Here is a 21,825-nt window from a genome sequence, read left to right on the forward strand (position 1 = left end):
CACAATAATGATGAGACCTGTTTTTCCTCCCTTCCATTTGTGCTACCTGTAAATAAACGCACGTGACAGGAATATTAAGGCTGCAGGCTACCCTGCGTGAGAGCTCAGCTGAGATTTCAAATGTGCCATCGCTCCAGTGCAACAGAGCATTCAATCCAAAATATCTTTTGGCTGGGTTGGGACAACAGGGCATCCACCAGGAGGGATGGGCTGCCAGGCAACACAGCTCCTGGCTGCCTAATCAGGGCATCAGTATTCTTGCCCAAGTGGTGTTTGCTCCTGTAATGAGAATGAACTGAGATGGGGCAGCGATGGCTCAGGAGAGACAGTGAGGATAAAAGTCTGGACGCCCCGGGTGCAACAGAAGTGCTTCATCGTCCTCAGTGGGAGCCAAATCGGGCTCCTACCTGCTGAAATATGGAGCAGGGGAGCAGATGTGACATGACTGAGAGAGGCGCTCTGCCATGGTAGCCTCCCCTGGAAGCCATGGCCAGTGGGGCGTGCACTCCGGTGTCACCTCACACAATCTCAGCTGTGCAAAAGGCTGTCTCCTCCTGCTCAGTCACATCCGCATCTGCCCCTGCCAGTGCTGTGCAAGCCTCGCCATGGCTTTTTAGCCTCTGAATGAATTTGTGCTAACTGTGGCATCTAGCAGGTATCACACCATAGCACATTACCCATCCGGCAAAGCACTGTTCTTATAGATGATCTATATGCCATATGGTATTATCACAATTCATTTAAAGTAATGTGACTTTGCAAGTGTGGCCTTGGGTATGCAGGAAAGTGTGGCAAAATAGGTTTAACACAGAGAAGTGGAAGTTCTCTCCAGTTAGCTTTATGATAATGAATGTGAAGACATGCTGTTGGAAGCAAGCTTGTGTCTGTATTCATGGTGTGTAGCCATGTATTGATTTTTATGGCGACATTGTAGCTGAAATTTTTAGAGAGGCATTCATTTTCTCATTAATATGCGGGTTAGATAGTGGCTAACAATAGTTTAGTTTAAGAAAAATCTATGTCAGCCATTAAAAGAGCTACAAGACACTGAATGCTAATTTTTCTCCTTTACTATAAGATTTCCTTTGGTATGTATTCTCTTTTTGGAAGAAACAACAAAAACTTGCATATGAGCAAGCTAAATCTTGAGCTGTAAATGTTAAATGATATTGTTTGGATGCTAGACATCTGACATACTGTACAAGTCTGCTACTTAATTACCCCCTGTGGATTTGCAATCTTGTTGCAGCAAAACCACCCTTCCGTGGGACATTTTTCCTGCCTTTTGCCTTTCCCTTTTTTAATTCATTGTTTCAAATTCTCTCCTTTTTACCTAACTTTAAGACATCAAGGCTGGACAATCTGAAGCATGTGCCCCAAGGCAAGGACATAATTTTATCTCCAACTTATTCTCCCTTGGTATTTAGACTATCCCTATTAAAGTACTATTGGTTAAAATAATAGTATTAATTTGCATCCCTAGCTTTACTGTTCCATTGTATTTTCTGTATCTCTACCCCCATAAGGTTTTCACTTGGAGACTCTGTTTGTGCAATGAACACATCAAGGATATTGCTGATACCGAATAATTAAAAATAAATGTACACAACAGATTTAAATAAAGTACAACTCGGAATCCATACCCTTTAAAGGGAGTGTTGCCTAACTAAAGGATCTTCCAGAAATAAAAATTTTTATTAATAACACCAAAATTTTGCATATCACTCTTCATCTGTACCTGTCTATACTGATTATATAGGAGGTCGGGATCAGTGTCTTAATGCACAGAGAGAGGTCATGGAACAGAAATGTGAAACTACTCTCTAAACTACTCTCTAAACATGACACTAAGTGCCAGTCATACACTCCAGCCCCCTACTACCTAAAACATTTGGCCTCCCAAGGAAGGACATTAAGTTAAAAACAGAAGACAAACATCACTCTTACCACAGGTTTGTTGCCAGAAAACTCCGGCAAAGGGCACTGAGTGGCGTTCTCCCATTCCAAGTAGTGATCCTTACAGTAAGTGACATTGTGAAGCAGCAGACTCTGAGGTGTCTGACCTCGGACAAGCTGACTTAAAACAAAAATGTTCATCAGTGATATGCTGCTTTGCAAGGTTTCTATGCATCTGTAGGTTTTGCACCAGTAGTCAAATGCAGATTTGGACATAACTGAAAGTTCAGGAACTGGCCATTTGAACCCTATTCTGCTCTCTTGTTCAAATTACCTTTCCTTTAGCTTTGCTGTGACTTTTTGACCACATGCAAGAAGTGTGTTATAGTATTGGTATACATCAATGCAGCTGAAGTGTGGAGAGCCCTTGCATAGAAAATGTGCATTTTGCTGTTTGTGGCAAAATTAGAATGATCTCGAAGTTCTTTGGAGCAGACACTTCGACCTCCTCTGTATATGAGCATCTGGTATTGTTTAGGAAAATAATAAAATTTAATAGTGACAGACCTTCTCTTTCCTTTGCTGCTTTCTAAATGCATTTTTAAAAGCTGCAAATAAAGTTGGAGGACCATAATTAGATGTGTACTCTCTAAACATATTAAATTCTAGCTTCTTTACTTCAGAGAATGTTAATGATGTGAATTTTCCCAAACATATCAATCCTGACTGTTCAGTTTAAATGGGTTTCAGCTGGTGTTGATTATGGGTAGAGAAGGAAGATTTTTATGGGGAAACCCTGTTTATTTCATGCTGTTTCTCTGAATTTTCCCTTCCATACTTACTTTGGCTCTACAATGTTAGCCTGTCCTGCCCACTAGTCTAACAGGAGACAAGGAGATAAGAAGTGCTGCCTTCTTCTACAGGGCAGTAACATTGGCTGCCACCAGCTCAGACAGAAAGACAGAAAAGGACGTAGGCTTGAGTGAGTTTTGTTCAATCTCCTGGGAAGGAGAAAGAGGTGGGAAGTGAATGGAACCTTGGGTTTTGACTCCTTTTCATAAATGGGGTAGTGGTAGGGACATGCTGGGGCAGCAGGGAGCTGCTCTGTTGCACCACACTCCCAGCCTGGAGCAAGCAGCGTGCTCATGGAATGCTATCGATAAGGCTGTTAAATAAGTGTCCCCTTTTTGGGGAAGTCTGTTGCTGAGGAATGTCGATCAGCTGGCTAGGCAGAGGGAGCTTACAAAGCTGAAGGTTTAAAGGGTTCATTATAGTTGTTTGAAATTGGATTCTAAAAGATTTGCCAGAGAGAGAGGGGAAGGGAGCCATTTTAATCAGGCCAGGATACAGTTTACAGCATTTGTTTGCAGCTGTGCCTCTGAAACTTGGGACTAATTAATTGGGCCAATTTCAGGAACACTCAAAGCCAAACTGAAAGTGGCAGCTCTCAAATCGCAAGGAAAGAGGTGAGAAAAGTAACACACCACAAAACATTGTACTGGCCTGTTCCCTGCCCCGTGGTGATGCCATGTACCTCCAGGGAACAGCTCACACTGCTGTGGGCTAGGAAGTTCCTCTGTGTCAAAGAGTAGTGGCCTGTACATAACTTAATGGTGGGCAATACTATCTGAACGTTTTACGAAACAGACATGAAAAGTATATTATGATAACACCAAGTGACTCTGTCCTTAGATGTAAAAAGCTTTACGACAGCTCCAGGCCATGTGTACGTTAGATAGTCAGCAGGAAAAGATCTATGGAGCAAAGCAGTCTTTCTTGAGGGCCTTGCACTGTACATGTTTGAGGGTTACCTAGGGCTTAGGACTAGGTCTGGTTTGATCACGTGAACTGATCACATGTTAGTTCTTGGCACACAGAGATGTGTTCCTGTCAGTGTAGTTTCATCCCAAAACACTGTGCTATGCAGCCTGAGGTTGCACCATGGTATGAACCAAAACATAGGAGGTAAGGAGGACCATAAGATTTGCATCGAAACTGCACTCCCTATCTGAATTAAAATGTGAATGTAGATGTACTGCTGTAGATTCACATTAACACTATTGCAAAGAAATGAGAAAAGGAAAAGGGGGGAACCACACAAAGGAGAAGAAGCAGAAGATGTCAATGGAGCTGGAAACAGAAGATGGAAATGTTTTCAGCAGTAGGCACCTTTTTGCTCTCACTCTGCATCAACAGGGGATTTATCAGCCCCTGAGCTTCTAAGGAAGGCTCCCCCGACCCTGCTGTCCCTCAGTGTGAGAACCGGAGCCCTGTACCAACAGGATGGACCTTCCTCTTGTGCTGAGGAGCAGGGAGACAATCAGCAACCTGGCAGTCATCCCTCTCCATAAATGCCACCTGACTGGGCTAGCTATAAACTTGAGTTGTTTGTTACTATAGTCATTTAAACCTGGTTCATAGTATAGTGCCTATTTCTCTATAGTGGGGAAATTTGGGGTTCTTCTCCCCACAAAGAAAGAAGGTCAAAACCACTTTACATTTATGGGTGTAAAGGAGAATGGGCACAGGGACATTCACCGCCAGGTAGCTGACATGCTGAAAGCTTGTCAGGCTTGTACAAGCTCTCTCACAAAATGTCTTACAAGAGCTATGAGCATAAGGTCTATCCCTTATTAATTTGAACCCACAAAGGTCTGATCCCTAATCTGCAGTCTCGCCAGTTCTCAGGGATGACAGTTCATTTGGACTGATGCATTGATAAGGTGCAGGTTGTAAGATGTTGTAAGAGTGGTTGAAAAAACTAAACCACACTTTTTGTCCTCAGAAAAGTGGTGTGTTTTAATTTCAAAATGCTTTCGTTTTGCAATCTATCTCCAAGCAAAGATCCCAGCAGTTTGTTAATAGAAAAGCAAACGATTATAGATTTGAATCGTGTTTCATCTCAAACTGTGTACATATACCCCATGTAGTTTATGCAGACACTTACCCCATACCATGGATTATTAAACCAATAAAGAAAACCACAAAGAGGTGATGGGTATACCAGAACACCTCATAGCATGACCTTCTGATGAGCTCAGTGGATGAAGTCATGATCAGAATTAAAGCCACAGTTATCACAACTCCAGTTACTCCAGCTATGGTGTTTAGTACCTCTCCTGTTGTGTTCTAGAATAAGAATACATTATTAGTATTAGTATTGGTGTTAGTGTTAGTATTAGTATTTGCATTAGTATTAGGAGTAGTTGTTGTTGTTGTTATAATTGTAATTTTTGTTACTACTTCTGTTACTGTTACTATTGTTACTGTTGCTGCTATGACATATGAAGCCAAAATCTAAGATGTATTTTCAGCATAGGAACCAAACCAGAACAAGACATGGAGGCAAGGCAAACCTCCATTTCACCCCAGAAGAGCATGGAAAAACATCCCTCTGTTCTACTTCCACTCAGACAGATGTGTAAATGTTTGCTGCCACTTACTTGTTTCAGGAATTGAAAGGAGGAAATTAGACAGTCTCATTAGTACTTTTATCTATTTTGCTTATGTTAAAGTGTCTCAGAAAAAAGGAAAATTATTAGAGAAATGAGAAGATTAAACTTAGAAGTGTAATAAGCGAATCAGGACTAGAAAACAGCTTATTCATATGAGGGTGATGAAGTGAGGCGCTAAGACACCTGCAACCATAAAGGTGTGTGGCTCTTTTGTGCTTATTTTACTTCAGTTTGTGGGTTTTTAGCAGCCCTTGAAATGGTGTAAAAAAGTGGCATGCTCTCATTTACCTAAAGAGCATATCTCATTTACTTGTTCCTTGGATAATACTTGGGTTTATTTTTTAAAAGACACATTTATGTTTACATTTTTATACTTGTCAGTGATGAAACATTAATATTCTGGGCTTGAACATGTTCCTTCTTGTTCATGACTCACAGACATCAGCACAGGTCTGTTACATCTGTCTAAACTCACCAAAATAAACTGAAGTGAGAATGAAGATGTATTTTGAACACAACAGTCAGATGCTGATCTCAGTTATAAAGTGCAAATTGTGAAGAACAGCAGTAAAAATCTCACATGCAAGATGAGGCTCAAGCTAAATATGCCAGCAGAGTGTAAATGAAGTCCCCATTTGGCCTGCAAAGCATATATATCTGTTTTCCTGGTGCTGATGCGCAGGAATGAAGGCGCTCAGCATGCCTTCTGGATCCTGAGTTGGTTCTACAGCTTAATACACTAGGAGAAAAAAACCCTATATTGTACTTGGAAAGTGCACTCATTTGATATGGAAATCCTAGAGGTGATAAAATTCCACAATGCCATTTTTACAGTCACTTTTTACAATAAAATCATTCTTTCAAATGTTCACACTTGACAGCACACAGTACATTTTCAAATTGGTGCCTGTGAAGAGTGTGTTCAGATCCTATTACATATTAACAGGATTGATGTAGGTGATATTTTGAACATTTCCATTACAGTGGCTAGTTTGAATGTTGAGATGAAACAAGAAAAAATGTCAAAGACACTTAGTGCATTGCTACTACAGGGGTAGGATGAAACTGAAAAGAACACCTGAATTGTTGCTCTCAGAACTTTCTTCTCTGAAGTTAGAAGCAATCTTTGATTCGTTTTCCTTCATAATTTATTAATTCTGAGTATAGCTGCTGAGACACAAGTGGGCGATAAAACAAATAGAAATATTAGAGGTTAGAGTAAAATCTCGGCTGGTAATTGTGGGGCATATTACTGTGAGAAATCTGGGAAAGGATCTCAGAAAATGCTAGCCTTCCTCCTCAAGGGTATTTAGGATCTTAATGCTAATTAGAGGCCTGCCTCACAATTATATCACCATGGAAAGGCTTAGTGGAGAAAAAAATGCATGCTGAAAGACGGTAGGTTCCCATTCACAGCTGTGAGCTCTGTTCTGTTCTTGGGGAACATCTCATGTGCCTGTGGTGAGAGTGGGCATGGTGTGTGCAGAAAAACCGGGCAGCTTAGTCCACGCTTGCTGTCCTGTTCTGGTAAACCTAACTACTTTGTCAACACTAACATCAAGACTTTTGTGTTCACACCATGGAGACCATTCATTTACTTGGTTTTGTTCAAACTTGGGAATTGTTTACTTGTTTGTTTTGAAAGATGCAAAAATCGCATTATCTAAACTGGAAAGGAATGAGAAAAAATAGGACAAAATGCCTTGTAACTGAAAAGTAGTATCGAATCCTACTGATGGTCGTCCAGCCATCATCTCACTTTGTTTCAGTGGAGCACACCACTGACTGAAAGAGCCCCACACCATGTTCGTGCAGCCTTTTTTGCATGCTGACTATGTGGGAAACTTCTAAAGAGCAGAAACAGTATGTGTGGGAGTCTCACCAGGGCCATTTCAACCCTGGAGTACACAAGAGTATACAACAGTGTCCATAAGGAAAGAAATAACATCTATGTGATGTATAGTATGATGGAATAAGGAAAAAAGCTGATTAATTTTTGCATGTTTTACATGCATGTGTTGCAGAAAGGATCTGTTTTTCTTTATTATAAAGAATAGCTTCTCTACCCATGCTGTTTTGAGATAGCCAAGGAAGCGGAGAGGAGACACAGTCACTTTTCTTCCCCAAAGCAAGCAGAACCATTTATTTGCAAGGCTGAGGTGCACATAGTCCTGCTTGTCTCTGAAGAACACACACCAGGACGAGCTTCCCAGTGCAGTGACTCCTCTATGCAGCAACCCTCGGGGTGGTTTTGCACGTGCTCTTCCCTGGGCAGCCACACCTGACATGGTACAGGGCAGGATCAACCCCCAGACTGGGAAGATACTGCGCAACCATGGGGAGAGACAAATAGCAACTCTGAAAGAAATGTTGTTATGTGATACTGTGTTTTTTTTCTTTCTGGAAAGAAGTTGTGTTTGTTCCATATAATGATAGTTTGTTTTAGTTTTTTTAAAATTCTTTGCAGGTTCATTTCATTGTCTGCTATTCACAATGTTCCTTATCCCCCTGCCCTCAACTGTCTCCTGACGAACTAATTAAAATACTGTAGACACTTCTTTGAGCTTAGTAACCTGAAAATTGCAGCTCTGAGTAAGTGTTTTCAGCTGAAATTGAGGTTAACCTTTGGCAGCACCTTCTCGCTCTGGTTAAAAGGCTTTGAAATACATTTTTACCGACAATAGAATCCACAGAGGAAAACTTTTTAGATGAGGAAAACCAAAAAGTGACAGCTTACCGTTTCATAGGTCCTGATTGGGTTCAAGTAGCTTTCATTTGGGCTCTTGCCAAGGCCAGAAAGTTTATTCCGTAACTCCCCAGCTTCCTTTGACTGGCTGGTATGATACCGCTCAATGTTGATCAAGTGGGCAACAATATGGATGGCTGCATGAGAGAAAGAGTGGTGTGAAATTACAGACGCACTTTACATGTCCACAGTGCCAGAAGGAACTTCATTAAGCACACTATGAGCTATTTGAAAAGCTTGGGCATAAATTGAGAGCTTTGCATAGGTTAAGCTGACAATAAAAGGAAAATTTTATCAAATACATGTCTAATATGAAGCAACTGCTTCACATTGGAGAGGAGAGGAACAGGTCCAGGGTCACCTCCCATGTTTACAGTTAAATGCCCTGCAGTCTTCAGTGTCATCAAAGGAGGACCTCTTGAGAGATGATATAAAGGTGTTTGCCTCTGATTTTAAGTTGTTCAAAATGAGGTAAACTGATTAAAATCCCTATTTTTTTAATTAATATACTAGGATGTGCCATGGTCTAATATTGCTACGCAGGACACTAACTATTCCATTTTAGGCATAGACCAGTTTGCAACTTGCACCAGGGATATTTAAGAGATGCATCCAAAATCTGTACCCTATTAGCAAGTGGCTATAGCATTACTTTATGCAGGTGGAGCTGGGGAAGCCGCAGAAACTGTGATTTTAAGGGAGAAGTCTGAACCACACTGTTAGATCTGATTTGCCCTGAGCATCATATATCACTTCTACTTCTGGCCTGCTCCCAAAAGCTATATGAAATGGTCAGTTTAGAAAAATGCCTTAGAGTGAAGAACTCCCCTGTAATTCTTCTCCTGAGTGGAAAGATGGTAATTTCAAAAGGGGGAAAAAGGAAAGAGTTGGTTTTGTTATTGGCTGACATAGATAAAGTCATAGTCATGCTAGGTGCAGAGTTTCAGTTTTTAATATGAGAGATTCTCAAATCCATTACAGGAAAGTTGTAATTAATGCAAACTATTAAACACCAAAGGATGAAAAAATGACAATGAAAAACAATTATATGTTTACAGTAGAGCTATTAGGATATGCTATTTCTAGATTTTATAATTAGCTTCCCATTATCATCTCTCCTTCAGTGTGTGTCTGTTCCTGTCCCTCACCATTTAAGAAACCTTTCTAAAAGGCAGTATTTGTAGGAAACCAAATATAATCTGCTTCCCTGAACAATATTCTCTCAATAGAAGATTCTTTTATTCCTTTTTCTTTTTTTCTCTTTTTTTCTCTTCTCTCTTCCCTCTTCCCTCTTCTCTCTTCTCTTCTCTTCTCTCTTCTCTCTTTTCTTCTTCCTCCTTCTTTCTTCTTTCTTATTCCTTCTTTCTTCTTTGCTCTTTCTTCTTTCTTTTTTTTCCACTTTTTTTAATTGCAACTATTTGTACAAAAGTAATTTCTTACTGTGCTAGCCACTGTGTAATCACAGATGAAAACACAGGATTAAATACATAAGGACTTCAGTATTGCTAAGTCTTTTGGGTGCCTATCGACTTAGTGAGCTCCCTCACTCCATGTGCCAGAGTCCAGCTCCTTTGCAGCACCTGGGGAGAGCTGTGGGCATGGGACTAGAAGTTAAGGTGGGATGCTGGCCATGGCAGTGCTTAAAGCAGCCAGTGCAAAAAGGTAGAAGACTGCACTTTCCCCCAACAGTAGGTTAGCCCATGTGTCCAGGCTGGAGAGAGGTTATTTTCACTCTGTTCTTCTGAGGTGAACCTTCTAGAGGAGCAGATGTGCTGTGGTTGGTTGACTGTCAGGTTGCACTTCGTTCCAAACATAATGTTAGCGTAGGGACTCCCCACCACCACTCCCTAATACCTATTTCGCCTCATTGCCCCATGCTTAGATGCTCACTGGGAGATGAAAGACCTATTTTAAAAACCTTGTTACATTCAATTTAAAGTAGCGCTTTGAACCAAATCACACGTCCTAGTCACTGGGCTGACTGGTTATTGTCTTGTGAGCTGTCTCCTGAAACCCTTAATAAAAATAATCAAATAGTTATTGACACAGGCATCCCAAATGAATATCCTGAGCACCCAAACTGCAAAATCAAGGTCCCATTTTTTCTGAATCTTTTGTATAAGTTATTTATACAAGCTGGAATAGCTTCAGCAGAATGGAGACTGAATCCAAATGGGTACGAACTGCACAGAGATAAAACGAGTCTGGAAATTAGAAGACAGATTCAAGCCATCAAAGGAATGAGACTCTAAAATAACCTTTCAATAAATTGGATAATGGGATCAAGCAATCTAAGCAGCTTTCGGCTGAAGATTGGTCATTTTATGAAATAGCGTATATGACGTGACTGTGAGCATTAGAGGGTATTGGACTCAGTGACCCGGCATGTCCTGTGTACGTTGTTATGGATTAGGTGCTGCATGTGAAACAACCTGGCCAGCATCAGGCAGGAGACGTTCCCCGGAGCTTGCACATGAGAGGGTGCTCCCAGCACCTCGGCGGCACCAGGACACTGGAAGGAAGGTTACACTAGACCACAAGCAGCGAGTGAGATGTGTGGATTCAGACCGTCAAAACCCAAAAGCCTGAGAGGCTCTGAGCTGCAGAGCTTAGGTGGCAGCTGTGTGGGGGCTGTGGCAATCTGTTCCCCAGCATACAACTGATGTATAAGCAGTATATAAACACTGTTTATGTATTTAAGTGTAACAGCACTTTTAAGTGCTGAGCGGGAAGGAGGGGAACTGTTCCTACAAGGGGCTCCTTTCAGAACAGATGTTTTGGCCTGGTAAGGATGTTATCAGATCCAGCTGGAAGGGAACCAAGTCATTACTTGATGAGGACCTGATTTGTCTGACATCTGAAAGAGCTCACTCGCAGGACGGGAGTGCAAGGTAATGGACTGCTGCCTGCGGTAGGTTATGGAGTTACACGCTGCATGTAGTCCAATACAGGACTAAGGGAAAGAGGAGAGAAAACTTTCAAAGGATGGAAAGCCTTGACAATGAATCTCTGAGTGGACTTCTACTGAGCAGTTATATCTTGGCATCTGCTAGTGATTACTGGTACAACCAGTAATAGTACTTGTGTCTCTTGTCCTCTATACCTGCAGGATGCTCTTTATAACTCTGATATGATGTAATTGTCACCATAGCCTTGGGACCACGTGAGTTTCACACAGTTGTGATCCATAGTGTGGGTTTACCAAGGGTTCCCTGCAGCCTATAAACTGCAGGTTTTGGACTATCCTTGCTCACTTAAAATAGCAACATTGACTAGAGGTGGAGATTTGCGTCTGTGTTCGTAGCATAACACATTTTCTCTCACCTTCAAAACACATAGATTTTTAAAAAAGTGATACTGCAGATTGTGAAGTCTTCATGTGAAATGATGACATTTCTGCTGTTTAGAAGGCTACAAAATCTTGCACTTTCCTCAAAGTGCAGGATTGTACATGATTTGTACAAATTCCAGTCATGTCAGCAGTGACAGGAAACCTAGTGCTATCTGGTATATGCCGAGTGTTGAGAGTGAAATGAGGTGGTATTTTTTTCCAAACAGACAGACGTCCACATTTCCTAACAGAATATTTCTGGCCTTGAACAGAAAAAAAACTGGGTTGAATAGATATAGCTTCCCAAGAAGGTCTCAAGCCTAAGGTTTAATGAAGAGTAGTCATGTTGCAACTTTTCCCTGGAAGAAAAGATCCGCTTTCTGCAACTTAACCTAGTAAGATTTTTCTGCAGGCTATTAAAGGACACTGTTTTGTCCGTCTGCATATGGTTCTGCTTTACTCTAAGTGTTAGTGTCAATGGAAACATCATCATACCTTCTTCTTTGGGATTTACCATATCTTCCCTTCTGGGTGACATTCCCTCCAGCTTTCATCTAACAGGTAGAGGATACTACAAGTGTAGAAGACTTGCAGAATGAACAGGAGAGGTTTTTTTTCTGCAAGCTATTCTGTGGTAGCTGTTAATGTACAGAGTATAATGATACACTGGAAAATATTAACATTCAAACTAATGATGTACTGAATATGTTGGTTTACCTGAGTCTCCCATGATCTTAAATATTGCCTGAAGTGTTATTAAATTAATACTTGTGATGGTTTTTTGTGTGCTGCTAGGAAAAAATGATGCAATCTAAAAATGAATTATAGCTGGATGGTGAGAGTAATGCAAAGATCTAATTCCATTTTCAGTGTGGTTCATTTAATGTACAATAGTTGTAGCAGACTAAAAAGTCTGGCACTGGATACATTGCCATTAGCTAAAATATTTTACATCCCTAAAGTGCATTTTCTGAAGGTCTTTGCATCTGCAGTGTATAGAATTTACTAAGCAATTCCAAAATTAATATGCAGATTTCTGAAATCTGAGCTTACAACAGTGGGGTTTTTTTCCCGGCACCACTTAGATAAGTTAATCATGAGGGCAAAGTTTAAGGTAGTACATCTCAGCATTTTCAGTTCAATTTTTTCCTCATTCTGCATGATCAAATATAAAGTACGGAATAAATCATGCAATCTTTTAAACAAAGTTCTTTTTTATAACTGTGCATGAAGACTGAAGGATTTTGACTGTTGTTTTTAACAACATCTGGAACCTCTGAAGCACTTAACATACATTAATTTGTGTTTGAACCCGAAATGTTCTATCTAGTCCACCTCTGAGATCAAATAAAAGTTTTTATTGGAAAGAGGGAGGGAGGAAAAGGGTTGCTATTAGAGCATGGTGTTTACTGTACATATTATTAAATACAAAGAGATGTAATTAAATTATCTTGAAAGTCTCGTCAATTTAGCCAGTCTTATTCAGCCAATTGTGCCTTCAGTGAAGCATGCACAACTCTCATTGAACTAAACAGAAATTGCATGTGTTTATCTGAGGACAAGAATCTTTTTCTGCATGCCTGTACAGGATAATAATCAAATTGGAGCTTGCTGCTAGCAGTTAAATGTTTTGGTTAACCAAGCCATCATGATAAAATCAAAGGGTCAAATCATGGCCTTTCTGCCCACAGTGAAGAGAGTGGCTTTGCAAGCAGCTAACCCGGGCACGGGGAATTCTGTCCCCGACCAAGCCTGGGTTCTTTTGCCACCCACCGCCTTGTGCCATTTGTAGTTACACAGAACCCTTAATTCAGCTTCATGCTGTCTTTGTGGACTAAAAAAGTGCAGGTTATGTAAAAATTACAACAACAGTGACCACACACATACTTGCATCAGTTTTTTTTTTTTTTTTTAGAATGGTTATAAACATCAAAGAAGAGCATGACTTGGACCATTTTTTATCCTAGCTGGAAGCTTATAATCTTTAATTTAACGTAGTTTCCTTCCTAGTACTTGCACTAAGTCTGGATTTAAACAATCTGACTAAAAAAAAAGCAGTTTAATGGAAATTTGGTTTTCTGTAATTTCTGGAAGTACAACACTGAGATACCAGCTAAACCTCTTTTGAAGATGAGTGTCTGCTTCCCTGAAAACTTCATCACTTACACAAAAATGTGACTCAGATCACCAAAGTCCTTCACATAGCCATCACTACCAAAATGTGGTTGAAAAAGGAAAGGTTTTCTAGTGTTTTTAGCTATAGATTTTTCAGTGCTTGTCAGATGCCAAACACAACAGGCATCGCTATACTTCTGTCTGCATTTTGCATGTTTTTAAAGAAAATCGCACTGCTGGAATTTTTAAGGAGCAGGAACCACCATTTCAAACAGCCTAACTACAAAGAACCTCACCGTCCTTCCCCTACTTTCCCTTAATTGCTTAAGCTTTATTCATATCATAATTCAAAGACTGTTGGAGCAATATATCTATATACCCTTTCTGCAAACAACAAAACAACACCAGAAGCAGTTTGTTCTTCAAAATACGCACCGTACGACAAAGTGGAAAAAAAAAAGAAAGAATCCCCTTCAACACTCCCCACTTCAGAAAATGTATGAATGTACTTTCTTAAGAGGGTAAAAACAACACAGTAATTGTATTGGGATGAGATGTACAAAATGTTATTTACTATCTTGTGTAGATATCTTTAGGTTTCAGACAACTGCCTCTCAACTGAAAAGTGTCTTTTGCCTTAGAAAGCATAGAATGATTTGCACTGATCAAAATAAGAGTGCATGAAACTATGATTTTATTCTAGCAGCGTTACGGGTGTATAAGGAAGATTTATTAGTGGGTGAATAACTCCCAGACAGCTCTTATCACAGACAGGCATGCAGAACACAGGAAGCCAAACTAAGCAGAATTCCCTTTACTGAATTTTCAATGATGCCCTTGATTATAGATAGCATTGTTTACTCTCTCTCTTTCCTCCAACTTCCCTCTTCCACTAGTCTCTAATTATATCCCTTTATGACCTGACCAATTAAAGCCCGCTCTTGAATTTGTATTAGAGCTGATGAAAAATTAAAGGTACAGATGTACTTTTTCCAAGGCCACGCGCACCTCAGCTGAGCTGGCTGCCTGTTAGAAGCCAGACAATACTAATGTTGCACTGACTATTTTTAGCACGCTATTAAATAAACATGCTGGAATAACACCACCTGGCAAGATGAGATGAATACATGTTACTTTAATAATAAAGGCGTCTACAATTTTATATTGTGAGGCTAAGCTTACTGATCTGATCTGCAAATTGGTTTAACTTCTTGCTGCCACATTTAGACTATTGATCATACAGGGGAGAACATTCATTTAACTAAGAATTACTAAATTGCAATAGACTAATAGGAGTTGACTATGCTTTTGTGTTACAAAAGGCAATATAGGTAGTACTTGGATAAATTATGTGTCAGTTGAGAGGAAAATGGCATCTATTTACACATCATTTTAACACTTAGATTTTATAAAAAGGGACTCAGTATACTTGTGGGTATGTCTTTACTCTGAAACATTGCTTTTCTGTCACAATATGTGCTGTAGATTGTATTTTTTTAATGAATTTGAAATTTAATTTCAGGCAACTGAGTTTCTGGCCATTCTTTACCCAAGTCTGACTATACAGTGATGTCGTGTTTTCCCAAATATGATAGTTGTTTCTCACTTGTCTGTTAGGGAAGCATGAGTTCATAAGTTGTCATATTTTGTTCATTAGACTTCCTTGTATTTTGCTTTCTTCTTCAAATATCTCATCAACTATTTGTCCATTTTATGTTTTGGAAAAAAACCCAACACAAATAACAACCCAAGAATGAACCTTCTTTTCCTCCCTAGAGAGTGACAGAATTAAATACTGGTGCTTTCTGTCATTTCACATCAGCTCCTGTGTCTTTTTCCTTGGAATTACTGAAGCCATAAAGTAATCACTTTTCTGATAGACTTGCACTTCCCAAACTGTCCACCTTAATGCACTAGCAAACATTTTTATATGAATGTAAAAACCAAAAACATAAAAGGTTTGACTGTGCAGTTTTCCTTTCTTTTTGGAGCATGACAAATTATACACGAAGTAGAAGTTGGTTAATTTACATTCCTGGGTTGATTTGTTAATTAAAGAAGCAATGTTGCATTCTGTGGGAATCTGCTTTATGCTGAAACTGAACTCTGATAAATGAATGGACATGACAGATAAGTAAATCATCATAATACACTATAAGATGCACGTTCTCATCCCCCAGCCTTCCCCTCTGAATTCTTTAGCGCTACATACAAAGGACAAATTTTAGCTATTGATTCCTGATGGCAATCCTGACTTCATATTCTTGTCTCACTGCATGGGGACATTAACAGACTATACACGCAAAAGCAGCTCCCTCATGTAGACTGAAAAAAATATTGGGACCAGGATCCACCCTGGCAGCCTGGGGGTAGAACTGTTACCCTGCAATGTCTTATGCTTGCAAATAACCCTGATTTACTCCTGTGTCTCCTTCATGTTTTCTAAGAGAACTCTCTGGCCCAGATACCTCTCCATCGCTATGCGCTTACGTCCTTCCTCATATTGCCTTTCATTCTTCCTTCCCTGCACATCCCTCTTCCCCATGCTATCTTCTGTTCCCCTCATGTCTTCTGAATTCCTACACGTTTTAGTCTTCTCCAGGTCCTTTAACCACTTGCAGATCAGGAAGGTGCTATGTCTTCTTCCCAGCCAGGCGAATGAACACCTATAGCTCAGTAAGTCACTAGGACCAGCAGAACAGAAAACATTTGATCTCAAGATGAAGTTTTTCCCTCAAGGGGGGCATTAGTTCCCTGTACTCATCACCTATTTAAAAAAAAAAAAAATAGGAATTTAATGTTTTTGAGACAGCTGCTTGTCTTAAATTCAGATTACATTTATTGCCTGGTTGAAAAATTATTGAAGAAGATGTAGCGGTGGATAGATGAGCAGCGTGACTCATAAGCATCATTTCCTTGGGAAATCAGACTGTAATGCTGTGTCATCTCCCCAAACATCTACTCTCAGGGATTTAATGAAAGTTATTTAAACTAAATGTTAAGAGCACACAAGTTGGTCACATTAACTAAACAGCAGCTAGTAGTTACTATCCAGGTTGCAAGTTTATTGACTTAACAGTCAAACTTATCTCAAGCAAAAAAGGTTACAAATGGTTAATCAGATGGGACTCCTACACCTATTTAAAGCTGCAGCCACCAAATGATTGCACTAAAATAGCACGTCTCAGAGCTGATGGGGATTACAGCATTAGGCAGAATCACTGTGAAATTCAAAACAGTTCAAAGGCAAAGAAGGGAAAAAAAAAAAAGCTTACTTGCATTTACAGCTATTCCATAGGCAACCATCTTGTGAAATGCGATGTTTTTGTCAAGCTGTCTCCTCAGTGCTCCTCCACAGCACTTGGTGAAAAAGCAGAACTTGTTTTATATCATTCCTATTACTATTTACAACTTACATTTTGGAGAGGAGAAAAGAGGAGTTCAGTACATTTAAAAATGGAATGTTGAAGGAATTCAGTGGAAGTTTTGGGTTAGACTTAACTTTGGGGCTCAGGTAACTGTTTTCGGCATAGTGACACGCCAGGATTTCTTAAGCTATTCAGCCTATGTAGAAGCTCAAAACCAGGTTTGATAAAACTCTGCTACATTTAGCTGTGATTTGTGAGTGGTTTACCTGGGCTGGTGATTAGCTCACTTGCTGGTATAAGGACATCAGGCTGGGCCACCACTGCTTTGCAAGCTGAGGTTTAGCTGCATGAACACAGCTGAACGGCTGGCAAAGCCAGCTTGCAATGAAAACATCTTCGCTGCTTTCATGAAATGAACACCCCAGGAGGGTGAGGCTGTCTAGACCTCAGGTGGCTGCACACTTATGTATTACTGAGCCATCTTCCCATTATTGGAAGTGCTCGATGGTGGTGTGCTCGTGGCCAGCTGGGTGCCTCTGCGCAGAGCCAGCCTGGGGGCGGGGCGGGCTGCGGTGAGCCAAAACTAACACACTCTGCTGGAACTTAGACAGCCCTCATGGACCTAATTCAGTCTCTGAATGGTGTTGTGGGTGTCTGGATTGCTTGCTTGACCTGGCACGGTGCCATGCCAAAGATCCTAGCATTTATCCACGTTGTTTCCCAGCTAATAAATCTTCCAAAAATGTGGAGCATCGCAGGGTGCAGTGCCAAGACACAACACCTCCTTGGAGAGTCACTGGATCCAGCCCTGTGCTGACCGTGCTAGAGCCAGTCAAGTTGCTCCGTACCATGCTCCTCAAGAGCAGCATATTGTCCAGATGAGCAAAATATTGATTATCTGTGAGAAGAAAGAGTTCCAGTTCTCTAAGTTCTTACTCAGCATCTAAGTGTGCATGCATGTATTTTAAGTTAACTCACAAACTGATTCAGAAGTCCAACAAGACTTTTTTTTCTTAAATGCTCAGCTCCTGGAGTCAAGCAATTATAAAACAGTATTGAGTCCCAACCTAAAGACTGCTTGAAAAATAGCTCCAACTCTGAAGAAAAAAAAAGGGCAGAACTGAGATGAGAACCAGCTTAAAATAAAATAAATTAATGTTACAATTTCTGAATTCCTGTTCTCGGAGTCATGAAGTGATCAGTGATTTTTTACCCAAACATGTGGTATTGGAATTGCTCTGACTATAATAATTCACTGCAAGTTGAAGCTATAGCTAGTAGAGCTAAAACCTTAAGTAAGTACTTCCTATGCGTGATGCTGACGTTATATGTAAATGCCTCTGAGCAGATGACCACTCCATTACGAAAACACATGTTTACAAGAAAGGAAGACCTGAATGATGTCCACTCAGACAGAAGGGTTTAAACATGTTCCTTATTATCCTTATGACACTTTTATCTATCGCTACATTTTCTCTCTCCAATTTTCACTTTGCAGCTACACAGGATACACATGATGGATACGTATTTTCTCCATTTGGCCAAGTTGCATTACTACGTCCCTTTTTTGTAGCTCTTCGCTTTTCACTTCATGACACCATGCTATGTTGCAGCTGCTAAAATCAGTGTTGCATTTAGAGCACTCTGTTAAACAAGCCATTTGTTTCTCTTCAGTCATGAATACTGACAATTTAAATGGTAATAACTAGGCAATAGTGTACAGACTTCTCTATCAAAAATTAAAGTTCCTTGGAAAATGTTTGATATGGATAATACTGCTGAACCACGGAAATAAAAAAGGGAAGATAATATGGCTATTTGAGAAATGGTACTTACAATGCTTGCTCCTCTTAAGAATGAAATAAGGTTTCTACTGACTGGTAACAGGATTAGCATGCAGTTAAAATTAAGGCACGTTGCAGAAGCTCTTGCCCAAGCCAGGGTTGACTGTGCATATAACAGTACAAAGAAATTAAATTACAAGCTTGGTATAGGAAGCGCAAAAGAAAGAAAATACTATATCAACATAATACTCTTATATGGGAAAACTACTGTTGAAGTATCAAAAATATTATGAAGGATGTAAATAAAATCAGACTATGCATACATTCTTCTTGTGGAGCCCTTTAACAATCAAACTCGTACTTACTCCCAGCATAATCCGTGTATAAATGTAAGCATCTTCGTCTTCATACCAGTGGAAGGTATCAATAAACAAATAGAAATTCAGTCCCAGCCACACCAGCTACAAAGCAGACAGGCTACAGATTAGTGATGCTTACAGTATTTTTTAATGCATATAAAACTGATTATGGTTATAGTTTTAAAAGTATCTGAGAGATACTTCAGAATCAGTGTGCAATGCAGTTCTTGATCAGAGATGATAGAAATCACAAATGCCTGCTGGAATGAGACTCTTTTAGCAAATGCAGGATTACAGTCGTATCCCCACATTCCCAGTGGAGGATATAGATGACATTTACTGTGTGATGGTAAACTTGATCTTAAACACAGGGCTTAGCCTGGTATCTAAAAAGGCAATAAAAGCTAAAATTAAAGAATTCCAGAAATGGAGGGAGTTAGGAGCTGAGGAAATTCCTTTCTCTGCTCCCCATACTCAATTCACCAAAGCCTCTGAAAATAATTCAGAATATAATTTCAATTACAATTGCAAACCCCTGTTCCCTTTATCTGAGGACTAAAGTACATGGACTTAAAAATAATTAAAAATAAAACAGTAAGACTTTAAATTGTTTTTAAGACTAGTTATAAAAAGGCTGCTGAATATTTTATAGCAAGTTTTACATTAAGCTTGGGAGTATTACTGTAAGCAAACCATAAAATGTCTTTTAAACAAGCTTAAAATATTTATATATATCCAATTAGATTTTTTTAATGCTAAAAATACTCACTAATAACAGCACTGAGAGTTTTTCATTCAAAATCCAGCATCCCATCCTGAGTGCCTCTCCCTATGCTAGCAGCAGCTGACTCTTGCCTTCCAGTGTAACCTGAGTTCTCCGTCCATTCCTCAGGCTTTTCTACTAACTCCTTTTGTCTTTAGATTTTAATAAGCACCTAGTGGGAGCAGGAGCTCTCTCTAGGAATTTTCTAATTAAGGACTGCCTGACAAGAACAGATCACCCAAGTGACATGTCTCATGACCTGTGTAAATAAAATGCTGGTCATTGTCCAGTCCTTTCTCTCTCCAGAGTTATTTCTCAGCAAATGAGAGATGCTGTCATTAAATTGTCCTCTTGTACTAGCATGTATTTGGGTGGGTGTTTTTGCTTTGTCATTGCAGTTTGAGCAGAGTGCGACATTTCTTCATGATTTGTCTTTTAATTTAGTAGCAAATGGGAGCATCCCTTATGTGTGTATAAGATGGGAGCATTGCTAAAAGATCTTGGGAGTGGCAAAGTCACTCAGTCAGAAGTTGGGAATTGTCAGTATAAAGGGTGTCCCTCTAACGTTTGTCTGGATTTCTTGTGACTATAGATTATGACAATGTTAAAATGCATTATAGTTTTTCATTCATGTGGCTGCAGTCATAAAATAAGCGGTTACTTTCTCTTTCACCTATTTACATTGTTCAGTGTAAGGACACGAATCCTACTTCCTTCCCTCCCTGCTAAGAGGAGAGAAGTAACAATTAATTTCCTCCTGGGCTCCTCTGTCAAGCTTCACAAACGTCAGGTGCCTTCGCCCGTGACCCGTGAGGTGAGGAGAGGATGCGAATTTCAGAGGTCTGAGCACAGAGGGGTTAGGAAAAACCATGTCCCTTACTTGTGCATGGGGCTTGAGCTGGTGCTGTGGTGCTCCATGTGCTCCGGACCCTGCTCCCGCATTTTGTCTGCAAAATGACGTTGCTTTGGCAGGACTGCAGGTACTCAGGAAATATAAGCCTCTTCCAAATACAGTCCACAAACACTGTCCAGTGCTAGAGCTTACCCATTTTTTTTCAGGATTTGTTTTTATTTATAAAACCAGATGTTCCTGTTCCTCTGGGTTTGTTGTGAGGGCTGTTCAGCCTACTTCCTTCTCCTGGGAGGTTTACTCTTGCGAGGATCTAATGAGCCATCTGCAAAAATGAGTCAGCAGGATTCAGTACCTCTCAGCAAAAACTTTTTGACAGGCCAATGTAACAGAGAATGCTGTTAGTCTGTTCAAGACTTTTCTTTAGTAGGTGGTTATTTGAGCAGCCAGCACCATGATTATAGTTAACATGAAGAGCACATTTGCTGATTTGCCTTTACTAAGAGAGAAGAATAATTTATTGACTTTTCTGCACTTCTCCAGAGGGAAACCCCTTCCCCTTGGCCTCCCTTACATCATGGAACTGGCAACAACTGGGGTAAGGAAGAGATTGCTTTGAAACATGGTCAACTCCACTGCAGGAATTTCCTCCTAGCTGACCAAGTCTTAGCTCCTCTTTAGTCCTGTCCTGGTGAGCGTGCTGCATTTACCCTTGGCAAACTCTGCCTGTGGTAATTTCGATCCTTCCCCAGTAAAACCATTTTCTTAAGGCCTTCCTGACTTGGCTGCAAAGGAGACCTTACTGTGACAAAATAGCTTAAAAGTTGAAATGCTATTAAGATCAGCTACTTTTTAAACCAGTGCTAATGACCATTAATATGAGTTAGCAGAACCATGGAAACATGGTTATGAATACTCTGAATACAAGCATTTACAAGGGATTTATTTTGAGTTTTATTTTTCTTGGATTGTAAAATTAAGCATTATTTATTAACAAACTTTATGACAAGCCATGTGCAGTAATTGGCCACTGTCCATTATGTGACTTGATGTAGGCTATTCCCACAACCACCCTCTTTATAGTAGCTTTGGTAATGCAGGAGCTAACAAGATAGTGAGTATTGCTGTATTTTTCAGAGAGGTCAAAAGAAGAGGAAA

At 40.0% G+C, this 21,825-nt stretch overlaps 1 protein-coding gene across 1 annotated transcript in view; it reads right to left on the reverse strand.

The window, feature by feature from the left end:
* Positions 1-19,868, reverse strand: part of NOX3 (NADPH oxidase 3) — a gene marked incomplete at both ends in the record, with an annotated part of 39,178 nt that extends 19,310 nt beyond the window's left edge. Inside the window, 7 exons of the mRNA XM_082305677.1 lie at positions 1,948-2,077; positions 4,844-5,025; positions 8,089-8,234; positions 16,819-16,903; positions 18,748-18,858; positions 19,061-19,156; positions 19,824-19,868. Of these exons, the coding sequence (XP_082161803.1) occupies positions 1,948-2,077; positions 4,844-5,025; positions 8,089-8,234; positions 16,819-16,903; positions 18,748-18,858; positions 19,061-19,156; positions 19,824-19,868 (795 nt within the window). The remainder of the gene's footprint in view (positions 1-1,947; positions 2,078-4,843; positions 5,026-8,088; positions 8,235-16,818; positions 16,904-18,747; positions 18,859-19,060; positions 19,157-19,823) is intronic.
* Between the last annotated feature and the right edge of the window lie 1,957 nt (positions 19,869-21,825).

This window comes from Platalea leucorodia (genome assembly GCF_965183815.1).
Source record: "Platalea leucorodia genome assembly, chromosome: 3".
NCBI classification, from domain to species: Eukaryota; Metazoa; Chordata; class Aves; order Pelecaniformes; family Threskiornithidae; genus Platalea; species Platalea leucorodia.